The 27,632-nt window shown below is 36.1% G+C and overlaps 2 protein-coding genes across 6 annotated transcripts; one reads left to right on the forward strand and one right to left on the reverse strand.

The window, feature by feature from the left end:
- Nucleotides 1-888: 888 nt before the first annotated feature.
- Nucleotides 889-15,810, reverse strand: LOC580002 (cilia- and flagella-associated protein 206). Of its 3 annotated transcripts, none has more exons than XM_775179.5 (15): nt 15,640-15,810; nt 14,500-14,709; nt 14,014-14,104; nt 13,071-13,259; nt 12,314-12,472; nt 11,676-11,768; nt 10,677-10,789; nt 9,632-9,751; nt 9,064-9,168; nt 7,146-7,232; nt 6,301-6,405; nt 5,299-5,541; nt 4,461-4,604; nt 3,635-3,723; nt 2,596-2,737 (listed from the first exon to the last, which is right to left on the reverse strand). In XM_775179.5, the coding sequence occupies exons 2-15, from the start codon at nt 14,689-14,691 to the stop codon at nt 2,596-2,598; spliced, it is 1,872 nt and encodes a 623-aa protein (XP_780272.1). In that variant the 5' UTR covers nt 14,692-14,709; nt 15,640-15,810. The 3 variants fall into 3 exon arrangements, with proteins under 3 accessions (XP_030841534.1, XP_780272.1, XP_011665711.1); XM_011667409.2 differs by having other exon boundaries at nt 15,748-15,785; XM_030985674.1 differs by lacking the exon at nt 15,640-15,810 and having other exon boundaries at nt 889-2,737; nt 14,500-14,691.
- A 2,540-nt stretch (nt 15,811-18,350) lies between these two features.
- LOC585917 (aqualysin-1) lies at nt 18,351-27,435 on the forward strand. 3 transcript variants are annotated; one of them, XM_030985677.1, is made up of 9 exons: nt 18,351-18,435; nt 18,757-18,894; nt 19,724-19,864; nt 21,084-21,210; nt 22,003-22,115; nt 22,547-22,694; nt 24,775-24,959; nt 25,606-25,777; nt 26,718-27,435. In XM_030985677.1, the coding sequence occupies exons 2-9, from the start codon at nt 18,766-18,768 to the stop codon at nt 26,858-26,860; spliced, it is 1,158 nt and encodes a 385-aa protein (XP_030841537.1). In that variant the 5' UTR covers nt 18,351-18,435; nt 18,757-18,765; the 3' UTR covers nt 26,861-27,435. The 3 variants fall into 3 exon arrangements, with proteins under 3 accessions (XP_030841537.1, XP_030841535.1, XP_030841536.1); XM_030985675.1 differs by lacking the exon at nt 22,547-22,694 and adding an exon at nt 23,343-23,490 and having other exon boundaries at nt 18,352-18,435; XM_030985676.1 differs by lacking the exon at nt 22,547-22,694 and adding an exon at nt 23,343-23,490 and having other exon boundaries at nt 18,357-18,435; nt 18,760-18,894.
- Nucleotides 27,436-27,632: the final 197 nt, after the last annotated feature.

The following is a 27,632-nucleotide window of genomic DNA, read 5'->3' on the forward strand; positions in this document are numbered from 1 at the left end:
TTGTACACTTGCAAACCCTTTTCAAACGTAGCTCTCATTAACTGTACACTTAAGCACAAATATATAAGTATCACATATCATTTTATATACAATTGATACAAACTGTACAAATTTAGACATTAGTTATAGTATAGTGTACCGAAGCTGTGACATCATAAAAATCAATTTTTAGAATTTCTCAATTTTTTCTTCATTTTCCGAAAGAGCATAACAAATAATGTGCAAATAACGAAACCAATTAAATAGGTTAAGTATTGGTTGAGATATGACCATCTGAATAAATATATTCCCTATAGGAACTCAGTGTTATTTGCTCTTGCTCGTACTGGTAAGGAGCCAGAGCAAATATCACTGAGTTCCTATAGGGAATATATTTATTCAGATGGTCATATCTCAAACAATACTTAAAGATAAAGGCCAGTTATGGTCATGCGATTGCATTGTGAAAGAAACGTAGTGGAATCGATCAGAAAAGGTTGATCATCTAGCATATAAGTATTGGTGTGAACTGCAAGGTTCTGGAATCATCAAAATGATAAGAAATTTGGCCCAGTCTTGGTAAAGTTACAAGCACTGTACACAGAAAGATGTATATGGGACTACACACACGTGCGCGACACGTACGTTATATCAATCAGGTCCAAATGGAAATAATAATTTACCAAATATATCAATTAGTAGGCGGTTTCTCGGCAAAATTTGTATGATTACGTATTAGTCAAAACATATTCTTTCACAAGATTGGTAATAAGAGCTTCCAATTCATTTTTTGAGAGGGGGGAGTTTCCAAAACTGGTCTTTACCTTCAACATATTCAATTGGTTTTCAACATTTGGGCATTATTTTGTATGCTCTTTCGGAAAATGAAAACAAAATTGAGAAATTCTAAAAATAGATTTTTGATGACGTCACACTTCACCACTCTATACATGTACAGACAGAGGTATTTGCAGTACAAAGTATGTGCATATTTATTATAGGACGGCATAGTAAATTTGAATGGACAGGATAATGCACAACGGTAGGACACACCAGATGATCGTTATGGGTAAACCAGTATTTTTCACAGGACGGCAGAGCATCTTTAAGGACAGCTTGGTTCAACATTATAAAGATATAACAGTAAATGAAAGCCTTGTCTTTAACAGGTCTGCAGAATGTTGTGATATTGGTGCATATTGCTATTTGGTCGATAACCAGTTCGTTTACAAAACATTTGGCTTAATAATCATTTAAATAATTACTTAATCATAAATGATAATGATCATAGTAGGCGAAATGGGCTTTAGACAAACAGGAAATTAACCCGACTAGAAATAACACTAAATGAGCAATAGACCAAATGACTATTAGCCTAAAAGATCATTAGACCAAATGATAAGTAGACCAAATGATGATTAGACCATGTGGATAGTAGACAGGCTGGGTGTAGACCGTATGGGAATAGACCAATTGGGAAGTGGACGAACTGGTTGTAGACCAAACGGCAATAAACCTTGATATTGAAAGCATAGATCAAACTATGGGAGCACTAATACATGTCAACCTCCCTGCAAAAAGTGCTAAAAATACTTTTTGATTGATAAGACGTTTGGCGTATATCATACACAGTGGACACATTCAAACAACTTTAGATCTTGCTCATATTAATAAATAAGTTCTGTGTCCGGTTTAATTATGACATTTCTGTATGTGTGACACAAGTCAAGCATTTCTGTGCCTTTAAAATAATGTTTTTGAAGTTAAAGATGCAGGGCAGTATATACTCCAAACATTCTGATGTCCATATATCTCTGTGTTGGCAAGCAAACCAAAATCATCTTTTGAATAATTTTATGCCATTACACGGAAGATGAAACAGATATAAAGTGGTTGAAATGGTGATATATATGTCCCCATATATATAGGAGGGTAGCACCTAACATTACAAAAAGATGTGGGCCATTCATTTATCGGACAATTGTTCAGTCTTTCCAAAATACACAAGCCTGTGCATTGTCTTAAATATCAATAGATTCTAAATAATTCAATCCTAGGCTTGTAGTGTATGCATTTATTATAATCACAATTTGAAAGCCAGATCATGTGCACTGTTGGGTTGATGACATTTTCTGTGACATGATGTCTGCTGCTACAGTATTTCTGTTCTAACAATAAGTGCAAAAAGAAATTTTCTTTCAAACAGATTTACTGCACTGATCTTCCATCCCCTTGAAATATGGAACGTCCTTATATTTGAGAAATACAACAAGCTTAAGGTGCTTAATAACATAAACTGTCTAGATCACTGATCAATATCAATATCAAAAGACTGCAGGAGAGTAGGCGTTTGTTTGAGATCAGAGAGCATATTGTCACAGTCTTGTCATTTTTAAAAACCAGCTTAAAGAGTTCTTTAGCATTTCACCCCTTTCAATTAGTACCAGTTGCCTCATCAATTAAAAAATAAATCAGCAATGTTAAATAAGTGATTTTAAAATGTATGCTGTATTAGGAAATAAAACAAATCTAGCCCTTCGCATACAACTATGATTGCAAGAGAGGAGGAGAGGAGTAGGGGAGGGGTGTGGGTTATGGGAGGGGATGGGTCAGTCTCTATGTCTGGTCGACGTCCAGTGTGAGGTCCATCTTGGTCATGACCGTGGTCTTAGTCTGACCACCACGGAGTCCAGCCAGGAAGGTTTGAGGCTTAGGCACGTTGGAGTAATCGTCTCTCAAGGTTTGGACGGTTTGGTCCCTGGATAATGCAAAAGGACAAAATATCATAGTTAGGAATATGGTTCTATATTTCATTCTAAAAAAAATGATAGAGAAGCATAGTCCTTTAGATGAGAAAACAACAACTGAATTTTTATGAAAGGCAAATAGTACTAAGCTAACAATTTTAAATTTCGAACTTATATTGATCATTTATCATTTTGTATCTATAAAACTTTTGCCGGAACTTCATACTTTGATTAATATGGGTACATGCATCTGCTTTTGAATGTGAGGGCAATTCAAACTTTGTGGATATGTGAAAGCATGCTTTACAAAATATGTGAAAACATGCATTACAAAATATGAGAAACAGGTTGATGAAAGTTACAAACAATTGAAACAAATCGCATGAACTAATAAGAACTTTATTAATTGCTTGAAAGATGAGATCATTTGCTCCATGTGAATCTCAAATTGGCAACATTGGTCATTTGATTGTGCGAGATTTCCTACAACTCTCTCATGTGTTGTGAATATAACATTTTAAGAATTTATATTTCTCCTTTATGTAAATTATCCTTTGGGCCATATTCGGATGGCATGTTGTTCTATGTCCCCAATAAAAAAATTTAAAATTTTATGCAATCAAATTGTGAACGTTTTCATTTTTGTAATTTTATGTGTTGGAGCAAATTTCCAAAGACAGGGATCTAGAAGATTGGTTATAACAAATGATGCAAATGTTTTTCAGTTGTATATCATAGCATCTATCTGCTCTCAGAACCCCTGTGTGTGCATGCATGCACCTACATGTATCATACTCAACGGTTTCAAATGATAGATGCATACAGGCTCATCTTTTAAAGAAAGACTAGTATAACACATTCATTAGATTACACCATTTGAATATGATGATATTTGTGATATGACTTACTTTGGTAGGTAGACCTGGGACACATTATCTCGTCTCATGTTACTCAGATTGGTCTGGGCTGAGTGAGTAACCTTTGTCCTTAGGTTTGCCTGCATGGAATAAAGGAAGTTCTACAAGGCTAGTTTTTGTTTAAAAAAATTGGGAGGAGGGGCACTTTTCTTCTAATTTCTTGTAAGAGTACCGGTACCTTCATTACATCACTACACAAAATCTAAAGTAGAACAAGCTTTTACCAGATTATGTGACTACTTATAGAATTTTCTCTCATGGTTTTTGGGAGTAAGTATGATAATATTTCTTTCTTTTTTTTTGGAGTGATATGAGCTCACTAACTAAGTCAAATATTTCATCAAGGTATTATTTACACTGCATGGTTTGAAAAAAGCACAATTTAAGTCCATTGGATATTTTTCCAGGAAAATTTCAATGTTACGAGGGATATACTGTTCACATATGGATACATAATTCATCCCCTTTCTTGCCTATTGAAATGTTAGAGAGTAATCCATTAAGAGTAAAAGTCACAAAAGGTCTTTTTTTTAAAACATTAAAATTCACTCTCCGAACTGTATTCTCCAATTTGCCTCCTGTAAAGGCTCGTTCAGATATGACGCTTTAAACTGCAGCAAAAAAGCCACCACCTTTTTTTTAAACGTGTTAATGATTGGCAACTGCCCGAAATAAAGGTCATGCGCTTATTCACTGAGCTCTGTGTTATAAGACACAGAAATGTGATGCATGTTACTGTCAAAAAAAATGCTGCAGTTTCTCCTTAGTCATATCTGAACAAGCCTTTCTTCTCAATCGAATCTCAGTCGTAATGTACCAGCTTGATTGCCTTGCGCCTGAGCTCCCATTCGTTCCACTCATAGGACTTGACAATGTTAGATTCGATGGGATGAACCTCTGTCTGGATTCCCATATCACACTTGGTGATAGGTTTCTCAATCATCTGACCCTGGTCTTTGCCCTGGAAGAGAAAGATGGTAGACACAATATTATAGTTAGTAGAGAATAGCATAGTATATATACAAATATTGACTGCTTTGAGGGTCACTGTTAAAACTATTGCCCAAGGTGATCTTTAAACTGTAATGGCATATAGTACAATCCTGAGATCGCAGAGGAGCTATAGTTTTAACCGTGGCCCCCAAAATAAGCAGTCAATATTTCTTTATTGGTAATTATTGATCTTCAAATTATTCTTTTTCAATGCATAACTCATGTTGCTTGCTATCAGCTATTGATGTAAATTGTGCAACCTATGTTGTGATGTACTGATTGTTTTTGATAAACAGCATTTAGAATTGGAATTGAATCAAATTTGATGCACAAATATTTGTTAAATGCCTTGTTACAGATCATTTCATTCACCTGTTACAAATAATTGTATTTCAATAGTAAGAATGTGAATTGCTTACATTGATTGGATTGTCCTACCTAGCAACAACTAACATATGCAATTTGAATTCTGACTATTTAAGTACATTTATTCGTAGCAGGTGAATGAAATAATTGTAACGAGGAACTTAACAAAGATTTGAGCATTAAATTTCATTACATTACGAAAATGGCCTGTTCCATTGTTGTTGTTTGATCAGGTTTTAAAGCAATTCAGTCAAAATTGACTATTTATGCCCACTCGATGATGAGAGTATGCATACCTGTGTGTAAGGTGTGATGGTAGCAAACTGAGCATGGAGCTCTAGTAGCTGTATCAGCTGAGGGGATTTCTTTGCACACTCAGCCACGTAGGCGATGTATCTCTGAGGCTCGCTGGCAAACTCATAGGCCGCCTGCTTGGACGAGAAGACATAATAACGGTCCTGGTATCTCAGGACTCCTATGTCTGGATTACCTGGTAGGAGCAGACGATCAAACACAACCAGGGACCAACCACAGTAACCCTGCAAAGGTAAAGGGGGGAAAAGACAAATTTGGGAAAGGATTGACGAATGGTCAGTTGTCGCAAATTGTTTAAAAAGCACAAACTTGAAGACCAAAACCTACAAAAAGTGATATTAAATTCATGGATGAGAATGCATAATAGTGTTTCTCATATTGAAATATCCAGATATCTGTTTATTTCCACCAAACATCATCTGAGTAAAGTTCAGTAACCCACCAATAAAAGCAAAAGTCCACATTAAGAACGAGACTTTTACCCGTAATAAAACTTGATAGCTTATTTTAAGATGATGGGGAACAAAGATACATGTCTACAACAAATAGAAATTACTTTAGCACAATATGCTTCCATAATGATATGTCCACATAAATAAAAAAATCCAGGATTAATGCACATTTGTGAATATATCAAGGACGAAATGATATGCATATCTTTCTATCTACCATATAACTCAATCTAGGAGACAGTTTATAACTTTACAATATTTAAACAACATGCATACATGTAAGTCATTAAATTGCAATGCTATTCATAATAAAAGTTATTTCCCTTTCATAATGTGGGATTTCAGTATAATCTACAAACGCTATTTAAAAGGAACAACATTCCATGGTTTTCCTGTTATGGGGTTTGATTTTATGAAAAAAATGGGTAATGTTTGTGTTATAATGTGCAATATTCATTCATTCATCCTTTCAACAAGGTTTGACAAACAATGTGCATGAGCTCTGCACAAAAAAAAGGAGAAGAAGATTACCTTGTACTGAAGAGGGAGCCTTTCAAAGTTCTTGGTTGTCTCTGGAAATAACCAGTCCACATTCTTGAAGTCTGACGGACTGACTCGATGATCTTTGCCCAATGTCTGTGCATAACAGATAAAGAATATATGGTGTTGAGATAAAACAAAAAGCAATCCTAAAGATAAAAAGTAAAGTGCATGTCAATTTGAAACCTATTGATATCATTGAATTACAATCCCTTTTCTTGTTTCTTTCTTTTCATTTTTATTTTTAGATCAGATGAAATTCACTACTAAATGCTTTTTTTTTTCTTCCTGAATCACATGTATTGTGTAAGGTGCAGAGTTTCACCGACTATTTGTAGCTGTGACTTTTATCAAAAAACCTTTTCAATTCAATTCAATGAAAGGCCCATTCCCACCATCTTAACTATGGGGAAATCAAGCGCACTATAATAACAATAATATTAGGCAATTATATAGTGCCGTCTATCTAGACAATTCAATTCCGAGGTGCACAAATAAATTATTACGCCAGCTTTATCCTAGCTGCTATTAAAGCGCCCTAGCATTTCAAAAAATGAATTCCTGCCAGGTACCCATTTATTTACCCCACCTGGGTCGAGGGTGGCAAATGTAGATTAAGGCCTTGCCAAAGAACATTAGTTAATTGCTTAAACCACTCTACTTTGACACTATATATGCTTGTCTCATTTGGTTTAGAGACAGCTCTTTGTTTTATAAAGCGGTTTACCACCTCATGTCTGAATGGGCCTTCAATGTTACATGGTACCAATCTGATGATTGTACTGAGACATACATTGGTTGGTCTTGCTTCAAAACTTGTGTTCACACTATCCTACCTCTTTGATCCTGTCTTCATCACTTCTGATCTTTGTTCCTTCAAGGAAAGGAGAGAGCAGGTCCGGTGTGAAGAACTCACGATGGTTCTGCAAGTATCGCAAAATATACCATATTGAAAGAGAAAAACATGCTATAAACTATGTCAGTGACTTAAGTAATTTTGCTGGTTTATGAGAGAAAGATTATATATTTCTTGACATCCCCAATTCTACTAAAATTTTAAGTATGAATCAAGGATTATAAAATATATAATGTCTGAATATAGTGGATGCCATGAACTATGGAAGTAAGATACTCTTCCCTGTAATTAAATGCAATAAAAACCTATTTTTGATGATTGTTAATTTACATGGCATCAAAAATCAAAAGATTTGCAAAAATAATTATATAAATATATTCATTTTATTGGCCATGTTGATATTTTGTAATAAAGCAGTTTAAACTCTTATTTATGAAATGGGGGGGGGGGGGGGTGTTTATTCCCTTTTCTTTCTTGTGTAATTACTTTCATCTAAATAGGCAATTTTTGTATTGTAATAAAATTTAATACACAAATCTTTTTTTATGTGTATCAAAGTTATTTCACTCACCTGTTACAAATAATTTCAATTCAATAGTCAGAATGTGTGTTGCATACATTCCCTGTTCTAAGGTAGGACAAGCCATAACATTTTTCCTACCTAGCATCAATTAATGTATGCAGTTTACATTCTGACATTCTGAACAAATATTTGTAACAGGTCAATGAAATAATTTGGAAAGGAGGCACATTTATTAACAAAGATTTGTGCATTAAATTTGGTTACATTATAAAAAAGTCTACCCGTAAGTGACCTTAGTGCCAGGATATCAAAACATATTTGATAGGTGGTGTCCATGCATTTCTAATCAGACCATTTAAAGTAGACACACAGAGAATCAAAAGTGTTTTGAATTGATGCAAAACTCATATCATTGCGAAGGGGAAGCCTTACTGATCAAATACAACAACTCTCCTTTTCAAAATATGTTTGGAGCCCACAGTAATCAATTCTCAAAAATGTTAGTTTTGAGATCCTGATTTTCTGCCTTCAGCGGTCCTTTGTAGAGCATCAATATTTGTGACGTCACACACGCGACACGGCTGGCTAGCTGCAGACTTATACACGCGCGACTCCGGTACTGAGCTGTTTGTCCAGTGTGTGACGTCACTATTCAGAGCTCGCAACGCTCGTGTGTTTGGTTTACGTTCAGGGGCGTTCGGGGGTCTAAGAAGGGTCTTGAAAAATTGCATTTTACGCCTTTCCATGATATCTTTATGATTTCTCAGCAAATTATTTGTGTTTTTCAAGAGAAAATCTTTCCATCCATATGTAATTTGTTCTAATTATCAGTTGTAGTGAATTTTTCTTTCTTTGTGTAGCTCCTTTAAAGGTAAATGTATCTCTATGAACCGAACAGGAAATTACATCTTATACAATAATACATGCATTGTGCAGACGACTTTCTGTGCATTCAAGTACCATGTTTTCATAACCCAAAGTCAATGTCTCTTGTCACCTAACGGCAAGCACGCCAGGATGTTTATTCAGGACAGAAAATACTCGCCATGCAGTGCAAAGGTTTTGCTCAAATAAAATAAGACTGTTTGGCTTGATACGATATAGTCAAGCGAGCCAAATTTTAATTGATCTTTATACGGTCAAACATTTTTCAAATAAAATAAGACTTTTGGTACGATATGATGTAGGCAAGCACGCCAGATTTGACTTGATCTGTGTAGGTCAAACTGGACATGAGTTTACAATATCTTTTTCCCTTCTACCAGACAGACCTTTTGCTTCATTAACGAGGCAAATTAATTGTCAACGTGTCACAGACAAAGCCCAGATTTACAAGAAATCTGCTGTACAAATTAAAGAGCTTTTAATTGTTTACCTTATTATAGGGTTCCAAGCTGGCCAGGATGTTACTGAGTACACTCAGGAGTACCATCTCATCCTGGAACCCGCTCCAGATGTGAGCCAGGTTGATGAACTGCGGCTAAAATCAAATCACAAATAAAAATAAATTTGATTTTCAACACCGACAAAAGCACACATATTAAACCCTTTCATTAACACAGTATTCCAAATATTTTTGCATAAACTGAACTGGAATGCTTTTACAATTGAACTGATTGTAGAATTAGTAATGGCCTAAATGTTTTCAAGAAGTTGGTGATGAACACCGGCTGTAACATATTTACAAAAATTGCAGTTTTCAACATTGTTTTTCATTAATCATCTTCAACAATGATAATGTCTTTAAGTTATTGAGGTATTTGCATCTGTAAGCAGTCAAAGAATGAGAGTTTAGATTTAACCATCTGATTTAAATGCATAAATTTGAGATCTGAGGAAACAGCCTTGCGATAACAATTACGACTTTATTCACCCTTCCCACAAACAAATTTCACATCAAGTTTTAAAGAAATAACAATGACATGTTTTAGAGTTGTACTTACATAGACCTGAGCTGTAGGTACTGCTGTCTTAGACTGGACGGTAGCCTGAAGCTGTTCTAACCTTGCTCCCAACTGGGCCTCTAACATCTCAACCTGTTGCGCACAGCTGATCACATCATTCTGCAAATTGGCAACAAATTACAATTTAACATATTATGTATTTTTTATACAATATTTTAGTATTTAGTCCAAAATGACTATTTAAGGGTACCATGCAATCACACACAAATATTTTGCTTGATGTTTGGAGTTCTTTGCAGCTATATCATATTCAACATTTAAACTTCAAACATCCATAATTCTGTTAAGATATAGAAGTTTAAAAGAAAAAATGTAATACAGACTTGAATTCTGTTTGGTTGGGATTTTTATGCTATGCTTTATTTTGGTTGCTGGTTTGATTTTTTTTACCCGACTGCTAAGAAAGCTTGTGTATGCTTGTAAGTAAGTAACCAGGGGACAGACAGCTTTGAGTCCTCTCTGAGGGACTTGGTAATGAGGATTAATGCTTACCAAATGGCAAAAGCGCATTGATTTGGTTTCGAACCTCCCGGTTACGAGACCACTGCTCTAACACTGAGCCATCGCGCTTCCTCTTCTTCATACTCCCTATTAAACCGTTAAGCCACAATAGTGCTATGGAATTATTTTTTGGGGGGGAGGGGGGGGGGGGGGTTGGTGTGATACCTTCTACATAAAGTATGCTTTCAAGTTATTGCCCCCTTTTTAATCATATTTGTAGAAGTGTCATAAATTCAAAGGTCGTGGTTTGATCCCTGACATGGCACTAATGTCCTTTGACAAGGCATTAATCTACATTTGCCACACTCAAAATGTACCTGGGTACCATGGGTACCTGGCAGGAATTAATTCCTTGAAATGCTGGAGCGCTCTAATGGCAGCTAGGCTAAAGCCGGGGTAATAATCAATTTGTGCACCTCAGAATAAAATTGTCTAGATAGATGGCACTATATAAATGCCTATTATTATTATTTCTTATTAATAAAAATCATTGGATAAACAAGAGAGTCTTCAGCTAGCTCACCAAGATGATCCTCAAGAAGGCTTCGTGTTGTCTGACGTTGATAAGAGCATCTCTCAGAGCCTGGATTGAGGGACCATCAGTCACTTCTCCACTCATCATACGCTCAACCAGGGCTGCAATAACACAAAATAAACCACCATTCTAAAGCAATAAGAAATTGTTGTCTAGATTTGTTCTTCAAATACAATTAGTCAACAGAATACGTAAACATTTATCAGATCTGGGGCCCGTCTAAAAAAGACTTACGATTGATCCAAGTCAATCGCAATTCCTGTTCACTCATGCATAAAATGTTAATCCCATAAACCACAAATTTCACTCAGCAAACCAAACTCATCACAATTGATCATAAATTGGTCATATCATCCTCAATTCTGTAAGCTCCAAAGGATTTACCTCTCACAAATTGGAAGGCAAATTCCTGCGCAACCTAATTTTCATACCCTTTACAAAAGTGAGCAGTGCCCACCCAAGTATGAATTATTTTCGGACTTTTTGGTGTCATATGAAAGTTGAGTTTATAGTTGTATGTTTCCATACATACAAAAAAATCCCCCAGAATCATATATTTTTTATTCGGCAGCCATTTCAAAAGTGTTTAGTTTTTTGGGGACGCACTGTAGTTGCAATTGATATCAACTCTTTGTAAGACAGGGCCCTGTCGAATTGAATTCCGTTGCCAAGACATTGTTTCCTCTCAAATAACTCCTTTTGGGAGGGCTTACACTAATTCTCTTTTCAGAAACTTTTAATTTTCAAGTAACAGAAGATCTGCTATCATATACCTGGTAATAAATAATACAAATGTTTTGATGTACACTACATGACTTGTTAATGCAAAACATGATATCCATATAACTACATATGCCACCAAATACAATGTGAGAGAAATACATAGAGTAGGGTGTCTCTCATGAGGACATACATTTACAGGTAGGTGACTTTTGATCATTACTATAAACCGTGACAATAGTGATTGAAACCGTGCAACAATCTAACCTGTATATTTGAATGCAGTGCCACATGCTCTCTGGATGGCTGTATCTACATTCTGAGTAGTAGCCGGAACAGCCTCATTTAAGATAGCTGGCACTGATGGAAAGAAAGAAGAAATGTATAAACACCTTATCATGAACTGAGTCACTTATATTTGATGATAGTGCTGTTTATTATAGTTTTTAAGCTACAGCAAGGTAAAAGGAAAGGTTTTGTCTTTGCCATGAATATTAATTCTAATCTTTTACATTAATGATTATCAAATATGAAAATACTAAATCTAACTTTAATAGATATATAAATATACATATGAATAAATAAATGAATGAATATATAGACAAATCATTAAATGAATAAATAAATAGAAACATGCAGATGAATTAATCAATCAATGATAGATTAATTAATTAATCAAATAAATAAATAAATAAATACATATAAACATACATTTTAATAATAAAAAATACACAAAACCCATTCCTTGTCATAATTCACACATAATATTATTGACAGGTGCACTTTAACCTGTTGAAAACTACCAGTATGCCAAAAATAACTTGGGCTGCCGTTTATGATAATATGTGTTGTTCCAAAATCAAACTGTATTCAAAATTGTTTTTAAAATATGGCAAGTAACTTACAATCATCGATGCCCTCCCCTCCTTTGCCACATTCCTTGTTGAAGAGACGAATACCGGTCACAATGTGAGTGAGCTCAATCAACTGACGCTCTTTATCTCGTTTCACAAGAGACATGAACGTTCCAAGCTCAGTCTGTGGGAACACACTCTGGAGAGCGGCTGTGATTGGAGAAGATGCAAAACTATAATAAGCATTCATTATCCTCAGATGAATTTGTAACAATATACATATACTAGGCACAGCCTTTAATTAATTGGCATGGTCCTCTAGGACAAAGTCACCTTGTATGAACTATACCTGTATTTGAGACAGTTTTACACTTCATACGTCATTGTTGATTTTTTGTTTAAACCTTCTGCAAAATAACAATAGTGTACCACTTTGAAAATAAAGTAAGAATGCAAACTATATTCAAGTCTATAACAATTCAAGCCCACATAACATTATTTCATTCTATTTTACATACTCCTACCAAACTTAAAGAGGCATCCAGGGTGCATGTGTAATTGTTCTTAAGGGAAACTTAAAAAAAAAAATTTTATAGTACAAATCAAAAGGGAAGGGACCTCGCAAAAAACGTCACAGAGTTGCCAATTTGTGTTTGATTGATCGCAACTTCAAAAATGTGTACTTTCTTATTTTCAATAAGAATTGCTAAAACTTTCACAGACCTGTTCCTCTCAATATTTTGCTTAAAAAAAAAAAACTTAATATCAGGGTGGACTTCCCCTTTAACAAGAGACAGTATGTCATTACCTGTAGCCTCTCTGACCACAGCTATATCCGTTGGAGAGCCGAGACCAGACCGAAGAAGAACAGCAGAGACTATCTTCCTGTAAAGACTCTCTAGTTCATCTCTAGTCCTAGCCCTACTGTCAGTGATCTCACGGATGACAGGGGTCAATCTCTGTTCCAAGACTCGTCGATGTTCCTCAAGGAAGTCACCTAATAATAATAATATCATAGATTGTGACACATGCGAAGATAATGAGGACAACTATTAAACAATTACAAATTGTTTAAGGTATGATATGTAACACTTTTCAAGTACTCACAATTTTTATCAATCAGGTTTAGGAATTTTAAACAAGTTTGAGAAAAATTATCTTAGTTAGGTGAAAGAAAAATTGATAATCATGTGAGAAAATTATAAGAATCAAACTAATTCAAAGCCATAAGTATTTCTTTGTTATATCTTTTAGAGTGATTTTCAACAAATATTTTGACAGTTAAACAAAGTGTGACACCTTTTACAGTGTATATTTGTATATCTCATTCCTATATCTTACACCTTTCCTTAAAATCCTAATGAAAAGTGCATTTTTTTAAATTCAAAAACCTTTGTTTAAAAATTGGTTTTGTACATGTTTGCTGAGGGAAGACTTTTGTCTTTTGGTCACAAACAACAAATTAATTAGAAGTAGATTTTGTTATTGTTTTTTTTTTAAATCACAATATATTTCATAAAGTTATGGATTCCTCTGATTTTTAATGATTTAGTGACCTTTTTAAGTCAATGGGATGATAATAGAGTTGGAAATCTGCAACACATAAGTGCAACACTTACACAAAGAATGCTTTTTAAAGGACATTCAAGTATTATTGACATCAAACGATAATCAATCTCCTCAAGTCTCAAACTACAAATAATACATCTTAAAAGTTAATCAACATTGATTAGCTCAACTACTGGCCTTACCCCTTGAAGTATAGTTCATATCAAAGTAGACTTGCATCTTAACTGTATCCAGAGCAGAGGATCTGGAATCAAGAAGTCTATCCACACAGATCTAAAAGACAGACACACACACACAAAAAAAAGGAAAGAAAAATAAAGAAAATGAAAAGAATCAGGAATAACATTGATATCATGATAGGAAACATGGAATTTATCCTAGTGTACTGGAAAGTTTCTTTCAATCAGGCGCGAAAGCTTCTATCCATCTCCTTATAATTGGGAGCAATGCCTGAACGGCACCTACATGTACATGTACAAATGTCAGAAAATCACTTTGTAATAAGTGGAAGGAAATACAGTGTCTATGTGAATGAAATTCTACTTTTACGTTCAATAAACTTCTGTTACCATGAGGTTGGAGTATTTGAAGAAGGTAAAATCTTTAGTGTACCACAATGAACTTGTCTCAACCATTTTAATTTTTTGTTCTTCTTATAATATACATACCTTTATCAGCCGCTGGACATCGTCTTTGGTAAGCGTTCGGTCAACATTGAATTCATTGGATGGGTCCAGGACAACGGCCTTGACCATGAAAGCTACCAAGGTTTCTGAGACGGCTTGCCCTTTGCTGGCACATTCTTGGGCGATCTCTCGGATGATGTTCTTGATGACACTCTCTGCCTGAGCTCTCGACATGATTCTTCTTCTGTAGGCCTAGATAGAGGTACATTTTAACAGAAAAATAAAGGTGTTAATTGAAAGAAATTGCTACCATTCTTTCCATTTCCAGATATTATAAGTCAATTAAAACTGCAAATGATGGAGAAAAAAATACTGCGAAATACACCTGCCTTTTAATAGATTACACTCAGAAGCCGACATTGTAAACATGGTAAAAAGGCAAAATTCAGCCAACTCCACGCCTGGTCCTTCGTAAACTAAACTAGACCTACGGCCTACACCCTAATTGCTATTATCGTAAAGTAACAAATTGGCAAAGCGAAAACAGTTATTTGTACAAAGCTAACTTTGCATTTCAGAAAGAACCATAACCTCTTATCAAACTCAAACCTAAAAATGAAGACTTATAACATGCACTTTCTCACGGGATTCACGGCAAACTGCAGCACAATACAATTGCGTACCGACGGTGGGGTGCGGGCGCGCGTGTTTAGTTAGTGACCGTAAACTAAGATTACAGTCTCTAACTTTACACATGCGCGCGCCCGCACCCGACTGCTGGGACAGTATGTTCAGTTTGGCATGAATCCTGTGAGAAAGTGCATCTTTATATTTTTATAGACCTAGTCTAGACTAAGTCTTTTTTTTTAGGAAAAATACTCGAGTCTAAGATAAGAAGTAACGTTAGACCTAAGAAAATTGACATGAAACACGTAACAAACTTATCGACTTTAAATCATGACCTTTATTTGGATATTTGATGAACATTTACTTCATTTTGGGTATGTTTTAGTAGGATATCCCCACACCGGAGTTACGGCTCAAAGTTTGGATATACTTCTGAACTAGCGCTCATAAGAGCTCTAGAGATTTTTTGGACACAAAAGTAAATGCATGGGACCATTAAAAAAAATGTAAGAGTAAAGTACCGTTAGGCATAGTATTATTTTAGACCCTACTTACCAAATCGTGAATTGAAATTTATTCAGCCAATTATTCACATGCAGTGCTGTAAATTCATTACGACAGTAATCAATTTGCTATTTAAAGAGCGATACAAAATATGTTAACTTGTGAATTTATGTGAGTCAAGCCAGCACAAAAGTTGTTGTATGCGATCGATGGCATGGAAACAAAATTACTCGACAATAGAGGGCGTCGAATATTATCGAAGAGACTAGAGTAATTTAAAGGGAAACAGGGGCGGGTTCCTAGAAACCGTCATAAGTCTAACTTCTTGACTATCCCATTGAAACGTGTGTTATAGAATTAACACGGGTTTCAATGGGATAGTCAAGAAGTTAGACTTATGACGGTTTCTAGGAACCCGCCCCTGGCATCTGTACACAAATATCCAATAATTATGCTCATGATTTAAAACAAAAGGGAGGATTTAAAGGTACTATGTCCCATTTGCAGGCCAAAAAATGTAAAGGTTAATTCCAACGGCATTTAAAAGACAATACTAAATTTATTTTGTAGTAATAGCTGCTTTCATGGATTTAGCCGATATGGGATTTGGCCAATATTTATCCATAGCTGTATCATATAAGAGTGCTCATCGATATAATAAATATGATATTATATTTCGCTTTAAATAGTGCTTAATATACATTGTCGATGTCTCTAGGCGCTTTAACAATATATTATATATTACCCCGGTCATCGGATTCAGGCTTGCCCGCACATAATGTATGCACATTCTCCACTTCCTGGGGAGCATTCCAACCAGGCGCTATTAAATTTACAGACGCTCACAATACTTAGCAAACTACTTTGATGTTTACACCCTAAACCGGATACCCACTCAACACATGGGTGGAGAGTGGTAAATGTAGATTGGGGTCATGCCACATGACGTTAGTGCCGTCTTGGGATTTGAACCACATACCTTGTGATCTACACTAAAGTCCGGGCAACTTATCCACTAGACCATGCACAGCACTTCACAAACTTATTCTATAGTATAAATGTAATTAGAGCTAATGATTATAGTTCTAATAGAGCTGCTTATATAGGCTAGATAACTAACCCTGTAGTGGAACTATAATGTTTACAGTAAACATGTAAACGAAGGTTGCTTTTAATGTTTTGATGATAACTTTACAAGTACAAACAAGGGAGTTCACGTTTAAAAGTTGCCACAATCTGTACACTGAATCTGTATACTACATGTATTTTGATACATTACATCATAGAAATGGGCAATCAAATTTAAATAATCACTTCTATTCTCACTTATGAACCATATGTTTTAAAGATCCAAATTTGCAATTTTCCTGACTTAATGATTTTCGGAGTGTCTTAATTTTCTTTTCTCTTTTTCTATTCATGTATTTTTTTTATTGCATGTTAAATCTCTTTTTCCACAAAAAACGGTTTATGCCGTTCCTTTTATACTGTTCTTAGTTTATTTCTAAGCATAGATCTATGATATTCTCTCTTTCATTTATTAACGCGAAATTTTATCACAATGAATATGAAATGAAATGGAATGGAAATATCTTTTCCTGTATAATTACGACCTATTGAATTGGGATGTTTATGATAAGCCTGCGTAGTAGCAGGGTAGTCCTATCCCATCATGCTCATTTTGATAATACGATCTAAGCATTCTCCTACCAAAATATCCCAACCATAACTGCTAAACAAACGTGATTTATTTTTCACATTAACAATTGGTAATCACAAAAATGGTATAATGTAAACAAATGAAACACAATTTAGTTATCATTTTAATTGTTTCAGTTGAATGAAAATAAAGGTGGAGTCTGGACCTATTCATGGGTTTGATAATTACGCACTGAGAAGTAGGACTAATTGATATCATTACTCCTGTTTTTTATCTTAATTCTCTCGTGGTCACTGTTCAAAGATCAGCTGATCAGCTGATAGATAATCTTTCTAATACACTGAAACCGATGTTTCGGCATGTTGGGCACTAAGGGTTTTATATGCCCTCCCCTCATTATGCAATGCAGGCCTACATAGTTCCTACATAGGCCTATGTAGTTACGAATTTTCTTTCTTTACTGAGTCTCGATCTAAACGTTTGTCGTTGTTTTTTCATGAAAATTAAACGAACGAATGAATGAATAAATAAATAAATAAATAAAAGTTTATACAAAATAAAAGATTCACAACAATTATATAGATAGGTAGATAGATAAATAGACAGACAGATGGACTCAGTTTATGTTCATCTTTATCAATCTTTCCTATTTATTTTTTCTTTCTTCTTTTCTATATGATTTTATATCGTTTTTTATTTATTTCAAACGCGTTTACATGTTTTCAGAGTTCTCTGAATTCACTCTATATTTTTCTATTACTTGTTCATGTCTGAATCGTTTAACAATTAAGATAGAGTAAATATATTGCAGTAGAAATGGTCTCCGTCAGTATGTTTTTTTCTTTCTCCTCATCCTTTTCCTTATAGATTATTCCTCCCTTCCCGACCTTTCACCTGAGAGCATCCCATATGAAGGCAAGAATAGCCAAAAGGTCGGCGCCCCTATTTTTCGTATCACCAGCAGGTTCCGCCCATTTTGAGAACAAAATTAGAACTGCTCAGTCGTACAATTAATTGGGCGTGATTATATGCAGCAAATCCCTTAGTAAATAATGAAGGTTCAAGCCCGCGATAAGAAACAAACAACCAACGTTCCGTAACGCCTGCATAACATCTTATACCAAACTCAGATATTTCTACAGTGTTGCACTGATCACCATTCTTCATAATTCGAATCTTGTCTTGTGGTAAGCGATTCCTTTTTAAAAAGAAATATTTCATTTAATTGACTTTTTTAGATCTAACTCTAACGGAAAGGTATAATAATAATAACAGTAATGCTAATAAAAAGAAGAAGAAGGAGAAGGAGAAGAAGAAGAAGAAGAAGAAGAAGAAGAAGAAGAAGAAGAAGAAGAAGAAGAAGAAGAAGAAGAAGAAGAAAAAGAAGAAAAAGAAGAAGAAGAAGAAGAAGAAGAAGAAGAAGAAAGATGAAGAATGATAATGATAATTTTGATACATTTCAGCCCGTTTACATATGACATGTATAATTGTTTATTGTTCTCCATCAGAAGCACATCATGATGCAGCAGATATTGGTCTTCGTCATCTTAGTAGTCACCCTCCAGATGGTAGCAGGAAGGGCTCGACTTGCACCCCTCTACAAATCAGAAGATGCCATCAAAGGGGACTATATTGTCGTACTAAAGGTTAGTCAGCAGGTTCATAGACGAACCTTTGCTTAAGGTCTGTTCACCGGTTTAAAGATGAGGTTTTGCTTAGGGTTATTCAATAGGTTTGTAGATGAAAATGTGATTATGGTCTGTTAAGACGAGGTTTTACTTAAGGTAAGTTGATAGGTTTGTAGGTGAACCTTTGCTTAAGGTCTGCTTGTCGTTTTTAAGATGAGATCTACTTAAAGTTGGTCAATAAGTTTTAAGATGAACATAATTGTATGGTCGGTTAACAGGTTTGTGCTTAAGGTAATTGGACAATAAGTTTTAAATAAAAACAAATTTAGGTAGGTTAACAGGTTTTGATATTCGGTTTTGCTTAAAGTTGGTTAACAAGTTTTTAAATTATTCTTTGCATGATGTCGTTTAACAAGTTTTGTGATAAGGCTGTGCTGAAGGTTTTAGAAGAGTCTCGGTTGGTTCAACAATCTATTCTATATACCATTTAAAAGCTTCGTGTAATTTTCTGTCACATCTTTACAAAATGCACCTGTCATGCTTGTAGAAAAAATTAGGTCGAATATTGAAATGATGCTGCGTATTGAAGTTATTTATTACAGGTATGTAAGATATATAAACATATTATATATTTTTTATTGAACATATCGTTGTGCCATGTAGTATATTTTTCTCAAGATTATCTCTTTATTTCTTTCCTGAAATGTTTCTGAGCTTTCGCTCTGGATCAATGTTGTGAAAAGGATTTCTTAATATAAATATTAATATTCACTATGACAACTGTGTTATTAAACTATGCATATTGAATGCAAATAAACTCTTAGAATTGAAACCTCTATTTCCATAGAATGACGTGGACCAGGATGCTATCTCAGATTCCCTGATCCGTACTGCTAGGACCCAGGGCGAAACCTTGATCGTAAGAAAGAGACTTCGTAAGCTCATCAACGCGTTCGTCGCGAACCTTCCCGCCAGGGCCCTCCGACTGGTAAGTGACTGTGATTCAAAATTATTTTTATTTCTCATGCAAAACATAATACAATGAATAATTATAACAAAAATGTGCAATGCAACCACAAATATAATTTTTTTAAAAGCACGATAAAGAGGAACTAACTAGAAGCAGAGCTTGTTGAAGTGTTAGTTTCTCAGATGCTGTTTTACAATATAACATAAACAAAGTATGCTTAGAAAATCAATAAATAGAAAAAATATGTAGCTAAGAAATTATAGGTTTTTTTCGGGGGGGGGGGAATAAAAGAGAGGAAAAAATTGAGGAAAATAGAAGAAGGCAAAAAGAAAGAAAGATACAAAAAGGGAAAATGAATGATTACAAAGGCTCTAGAAAAAGGAGGTAAGATCAGTAGAAAGAGGGAGAAAGAGATTGAGTCGAGAGTCAAACAAACTGCTCAATTCCTCTGCATTATTGAGTTGAGTTTGAATTTATTACCAAATCACTAACATGTACATTCATTTATAGTCAATACAATATAAAAATATACCTACATACTATTTGGCAACTGGAAACTAATAAATAATAACAAGCTAATCGTGGTTAGCCCCCGAGTAAATCTTTTACAATTTCACATTTAATGCATCACAAAATGTGTTAATGGTCTATATGCAAATTAATGCTCATATCTTTCAAGGAACCTATATACATTGCTGTGTTTCCTGTAGAGAAACTGATAAAATGAAGAAATTACATGTATATATTTTTGAAAATATGCTGAACATACAACAAATGAAATATATACTCATAAAAAAGAGACATACAGAGAATATCTAGACATTCGCATCAGAAGACCGACAGGCAGACCAGACATAATCTGAGATAAAGAGATATATAGAAAGACAGGGAGAGAGAGAGGGGGGGGGTTGGGGTGGGGTGTGAGAGAGATACAAAGACACGCTTGGGTGAGAACACGAATTTCAACAGCGGATCATATAAAATATTTGTCAATACCTTGACCCCGACATTGTCCCGTTTCCCCATCTGAAAATCTACCGAAATAAAATGATGACTTTAGAAAATTACCGAAATATAATACTGCAATTTATGTGAAATTGTTAAACACGCATATTTTCCAACCCCTTTGTTTCCTCGATGTAGAAGTATCATATTGGACGCTGAATTTAAAGATTAAATGAGACCAAACACAAAAGATACAATTGATCTTTTTTAAAATAAAATCTCCATGTACTAGGTACGCTCCCATGAAGCAGTGCGTTATGTTGAGCAGGATAGTTTGGTATACGCAGATACTACTACATGGGGTTTAGACAGGCTTGATCAGAGGGACCTACCTCTAGATGACTCGTACATGCCAGTCGGTAAGTAGAACTGATCACTAGTAGCATCAAGAGGAAAATTATAAGCTCATTAAAAAATAAATTTAAAATTTAAAATTTAAACAAAAAATTTAAAAAACATATTCATTTTCACTCATCAAAATAAGCAAGTGCCTGATTTCTTTGTTTTACTTATCCGTATTGTTTATTCACCATCTTATTATCATTCTCCTTCGCCTTATCGTATAGAGGTGAAGTAGTTATTCGATCCGGCGTTCTTTATTCTACTTTAGATAGGCTAGGCGTTAGAATCTTACTGCACTGGTTATATTTGTTCATAATAACTGTGGTTATGCTGCTTGTCCTTCCTAGATCCTGTCACATCCTTGCTTGTCATACCCTTCCACAGGGTTCAAATATTATTTGTAATCATATTTTTTTTACAACAGATAGATACATTCCGCATCCCGATTATTTATCATACAAATATTTAAAAATATGTAATATAACAGTTTCTCGTCCTTATGCGTAAGATAAAACATAAATGGCAAAATAATTAAACTACAAACACGCACTCAGAAACAATTGGTAAATGCAATACATTTTTGTAATAATGTTTTTCATTCAAGATTTGTTTGTGCTGTATATTTCTCCGTATCATAATACGTTTGAACAGCTAACACATTTTTTTTTCTTCAACCAGTTGTAACTGGTTTAATATTATCTCTTCTTACAACGACTAAGGTACAGTTAAAGCCTGTCATTACATGTCTTTGTCCTCTTCTCAATCATTGTTTTTCCCTCATGCCCTTAATGATTGTTCTTTTTTTGTAGGTGATGGTGGAGCTGGAGTGAACGTCTATGTCCTTGACACTGGTATCAGGACCACGCATGAAGAGTTCGAAGACAGGGCTTTCATTGCTTACGACGCCATGCAGTACGCCATCGTAAGTCCAAGCTTTATATATATATATATATATATATATATATATAATAATAATAATAATCTCTTAAAGTCCACTCCAAATTTTATTAAGTTAAACCGAAAATGTATTTTCTTTTTGCCCAATTGCCCAATATATATATTTGCCCAATATATACTACTACTACAACACAGGGTAACGATAATTATGACAATTGCGACCAGTCCTTTAAACATCGTTCCAATAGGAAACTTTCCAAATGTTTGGTTGGGAAGGGAGATTATTCTTGTATACATTACCAACATATAATTAGCTATAAAATTACTCTAACAAGATAGGGGGAGAGTATTCAGAACGAAATAAAAATAGGACAATTTTATTGGAAGAAAACAGTCAAATAAAATGGGAATATCTTGAGAAAATCTTGTACCCCATCACAACCTTCGTCATCATAGGGGGCGGACGGAGACTGCCGAGGACACGGCACTCATTGCGCCAGCACCATTGGGGGAAAGGCGTACGGTGTAGCCCCTAAGGCCAAGCTGTTCTCCGTACGGGTGCTAGGATGCGAAGGTTCGGGATCGAAGGGAGGAGTCATGGCAGGTCAGAGTTCAAAATAGAAGATAGTGCATGCATGGTGTAGCTGAGGAAGAGCCATGGAAAGGGAATGAATTAAGTCATGATATTAATAGTAGTCGATCGGCTCCATATAGGACTAATACAGAAAAATAAGTGTTCTCGCCTATATCGTTGTCGAATAGTTTCATACCTTGACAAGGCTAGAACGAATTCGTGATTCAAACCGAAAGAAAAAATATAACCAAATCAATCATCCGAATTGTGTAAGGACCCAAAATACCCCCGATCATGCGCAGCAAAGCTACCTTAGCCCTCCTCAAGTTGAGAGGACACCACCCCTCTCGCGATCGCTTTCTTTTATCTTTGACTGTCAACCCCCCCCCCCGCTCTCTCTCTCTCTCTCTCTCTCTCTCTCTCTCTCTCTCTCTCTCTCTCTATCTGCCTCCCTGATCCGCCCCTCGTCCTCTCCTTCTTTCTTTGTCTGTCTGTCTTTCCCTTTCCCTCCCTCTGTCTGTCTGTCTCTATTCTGTCTGTGTGGCACCCCTCGCTCTATTTTCTCTCCCCTCCTTCTCCTCTTCCCCACTGCTCCCCCTCTCTTCCCGTCCCTCTATCACTCTTTCCTTTACTTCCTTAATAACTTGATCTTCTTTCTGCCTATCTTCTCATATATAGGGTGCTGACGGGGATTGTCAGGGGCATGGCACACACTGCGCAAGTACGATCGGCGGCAAGGTATACGGGGTGGCGCCCAAGGCCCATGTTCACTCTGTTCGGGTGCTCGGATGCTCAGGGTCCGGATCTAAGGGTGGCGTTATGGCAGGTGCGATATTAATTACTTACATGTCGTTTCCCGAAAGTTCACAATTCCGAAGGCTGGTTATTCCGAAGGTTCATAACTCATAATGCACAATTAAGGGTCCGTAATTCCGAAAATGAAATACATGAACATGTATATTCATAATTCTGAAGTTCATGAAAGGACGTAAAACACTGTGCCTTTTTTTCCTTCTGAATAAAGAACTTTCGAACCTTCGGAATAACACAATCAATTTTCGGAATCATGAACCCTTTTTCATTTTCGGAATAATTTGTGTTTAAGAATTATGAATCTTCGGAAAACAAGTCCCTCCCGCGATATTTACGGTTCACCTCCCTGTGCAAAAACATACATTAAACTATCAGATGCAGGAATTTCGACTCTTTAGTATAATTTCGACATCGTGTGAGAACATTTGCATGTCTCCATAAAAGGTGGACAGATTTGAGCCTGTTAATATACAAAAGAATGAATGAACGAAATGAATCCATTCATGAAATGAACCTGAGAAATTTGTTTCACATTTTAACCGTCCATAACTATGATCCGTGTACTTTAAACAACACGACAGATAAATCGCGATTAGATATGCCAAAATTGTTGCCAATAGGTTGTTAACCGTAAACAATGTACACATTGGACTGTCCATAGGTCCATGGTCAAAATCACGCTCAACGAAGGGGGGGGGGGGTGGTTAGGTTGGTGGGCAGGATGGGGTATGGTACCTGTCATGAAGCTCAACCTCGGCTGCACACTACTATGTGTGTACTTATACAATATTGAACTTTTTAGTGTTCGTTGTCTAATATTACAGATATATACGCTTAAATTATGTTTGTTTGCCTCCGTAAATCAACACATTTTTTTGTTTATTTATGACTTTTAATTACGCTCCCATATTATAAACAATATCATACAGTGAATTTAATCTCCTTGGTATAAATTTGCTTACCAATATCATTGTTATCAAATTGTGTTACTCATCTTTGTTTTTAATCTAACTGAATAAAAGTTTAACATGAAGAAATCACTTTGTTTCATGCCCAGGAGCGGTTCTAAAAGAATAATATAATTATTTTGTATTAAACATATTATAGGCCTATATGTAATATATATTGTGGGGGCGGGGGGCTTGGGGCTCTTGCATTCATTTATGCATGTACCTCGAAATTTCTTTTGGAGGGGCTCATTTAGCCCCCTCCTCCCTCCCCCACCCCTCAACCCCTCGACAATAATACTCTATCGATATACGTGTAAAGCTTAAATACTAATTGGTTAATTATATAGGCATGGATTGGGTAGCAGAGAATGGTGAGCGTCCAGCTATCGTATCTATGTCTCTCGGAGGTAGTGGATCTTATGCTGAAGATGAAGTCTTGACAAATCTCGACGCGTCTGGGGTACTTGTGGTCGTAGCGGCTGGCAACAGCGACTACGAAGCCTGCCGACGATCGCCAGCGAGGTCACGTGAGGTATGACTTTTGTTTCATGTTTGAATATTGACCTCACATTCTTCATATAATATCAAATTATTGATGGAAGATATTTAAAAGGGATGTACAAGTACATTTTCCCTAAAAAACATTATTTATTCATTGTATATCAACGTGCAAATGAACACGGCAAACATGAATAGTGTTACCTTTCTTTGGTAAGTAAATGATACATCGTCAATATTAAATGAATATCAATTTACTCTCCCTCTCTTTCTCTCACGCCAACATCTCTCTCTCTCTCTCTCTCTCTCTCTACCTCTCTCTCTTGCTCTCTCAACTATCTGTGTCCCCTCTCCCTATATTTGTTTCTCTTCCTGTTTTATTCTCGCTTTGTTTTAACTACATCATGTAGAACGAAGTTTTGAAGAAGGATGTTGAAGGTCAATGATCTAACGCGAACTCATTTGAGGCTGTGTGGTTTGCGGACCGAAAAGTAGATTTAAAAAAATTAAAAAAAATTAACAAGGGGTGGTCCTTTTCTCAATACGCCTCATATAGGCTGGTTACTTTATTGTAAAGTTCTCCTGTTTTTTTTACCAGTCGGCATGACCATGATGACATGAATTTTAAATGGCATATAGCTCAATATGAAAGTTTCATTCTTGTTCTCACTTTCCACCAGGCCCTCACTGTCGGTGCTTCTGAAATCGACGACGCACGTGCATACTTTTCTAACTGGGGTGGGTGTGTCGACCTCTTTGCTCCTGGTCGTTACATCACAGCAGCATCGTGGCTTGGAGATGATCTCTATCGGTCAATCAGCGGCACCAGCATGGCTACGCCCCATGTTGCAGGTAAAGTGGTCAAACTAATGCTAGTGGTCACAACCCGCCTTACGTCTTTTTGATCGTGCGTGTCCGTAGCTGCAAGTCGGGTGGTAGGCCAACTCTACGATTCGCACGTCCTTCTTACGATCCTTCGAGGGCGCCTTTCACCCTCCTCAAAAACATACTTCCCTTAACTGCAAGAACCCTTGAAGTGAACTAATAACCCCCGTGCAGGTGCCTTGAAAATGCGGTGTAATGTCATACAGATCCATGCGGCCGCTTATATCACCGCAATTAAATAAACCGCACGATGATCGCAAGAAGCCTTTGCGAGGCTTGCAAAGAAGTTACATCTGATATACCCGCCAAGTACGTTAATCAAAAAACGTAGCCACACCCCGCCCCCCCCCCACTCAGTGTTATTTAGGGTACGCATATGCGTGTTCCAACCGACCCCCCCCCCCCCTTTTCAGCGAAAGTCCGGTGTGTAAAGTCAATACGGCTCGACCTTTTTCTTTTGTTACGAAAAGGACATTTTGGCAACACGCATGGGGTCCGTCCGTTCTCGGAGTGGGGGGGGGGGGGGGGGTGGGGCCGAGAGCCACACGCAGAGACTATTGGACACGCCGAAAAACCTGCAGACGATTGCGTGTTCTGGTGCCTTCAAAAAACGTGCAGACCCGTGCGTCCGACGCTATGAAATCCGTCGTACAGCAAACGCGGAGAGGTGCACGGTCGTTTGTGACCATATTATGAATACAGCCACAACATATTATAAATAACAAGCAGACGTCATGAGGTGGCGGTAACATTGGGCATTAACAGGTGTGGTTCTAGAAGAGAATAAAATTGGGGGGGGGTTAAAATATTTTTCCTTGAGGGGGTGCTTCAGCCCCAAGCTTCCCTCTATGACCACAACTGAGTATTACCTCTTTTTTATTTTTTTATTCTTCATTTTTTTTAATAGGAGTTGCAGCCGTTCACCTTGGGGTCAACCCGAATTATTCAACGAGAGAACTCCGTGATATCATCATGAACTCAGCAGCAAGGAATAAGATTGGTGACCCCCACGGTGCCCCCGATCTACTTCTTCAAATCCCGAGAGCCTAATTGATTGATCAAGAAATAGAAAAAGCCTTCAAAGCCTTCAAATCCCATGTAACTTGAGAAATACATGGATGCTGTGAAATAACCCCTTCATGAAATGAGAGTAGATTTCAGATTAAGTACGCAGATAGACGCATAATTTATAATAATAACAATTATTATCACAATAAGAAAAATAATGCGAAAGCATTGGCACTATGGAATCATGGATAAAAATGACAATGCGCTCTTTTAATTAAAGCAAGATAGAGATACATCTTACATGGTACAATTAAACTATCATGAGTTTATAGTTTGGAGCTTTTGGGATATTAAGTAATTTGATTATACACGTAACAGTAACCTTAAAATAGGCTAGTCCATGAATAGCTCGATATATTGTTCACATACCATTACAGGTCTACAGCTTTTCGGGGGTTAAAAGGTAGTTCATTCATGTTTGTGTGTACTTTGCAGGATATCATGTTTGTGTAAAACGAATGAACATTATAGTGACGTTTGTATTTAGGACTACCAACACAATCAATAATTGGATCGCTATAAAAACTAGCAAAATAAATTACATGTATAACAATTCATAAACGTTGTTTGGCATTATTTTGTCTCTGTTAATCAAATCACGCTCATCTACACGAAATTCATAACAATAAGGAAAAAGGGCATTTGACCGAAGTTGAGGATAGTGATGGTTATTGAGTATCCAAAAATTGATAAACAGGAGTGGAAACTTTCCAAATGGGGTTTTGGTTGAGCGTAGTTCATATTTAATCATTAC

Source organism: Strongylocentrotus purpuratus, unplaced genomic scaffold (genome assembly GCF_000002235.5).
Source record: "Strongylocentrotus purpuratus isolate Spur 01 unplaced genomic scaffold, Spur_5.0 spur5_scaffold_15, whole genome shotgun sequence".
Lineage (NCBI taxonomy): Eukaryota > Metazoa > Echinodermata > Echinoidea > Camarodonta > Strongylocentrotidae > Strongylocentrotus > Strongylocentrotus purpuratus.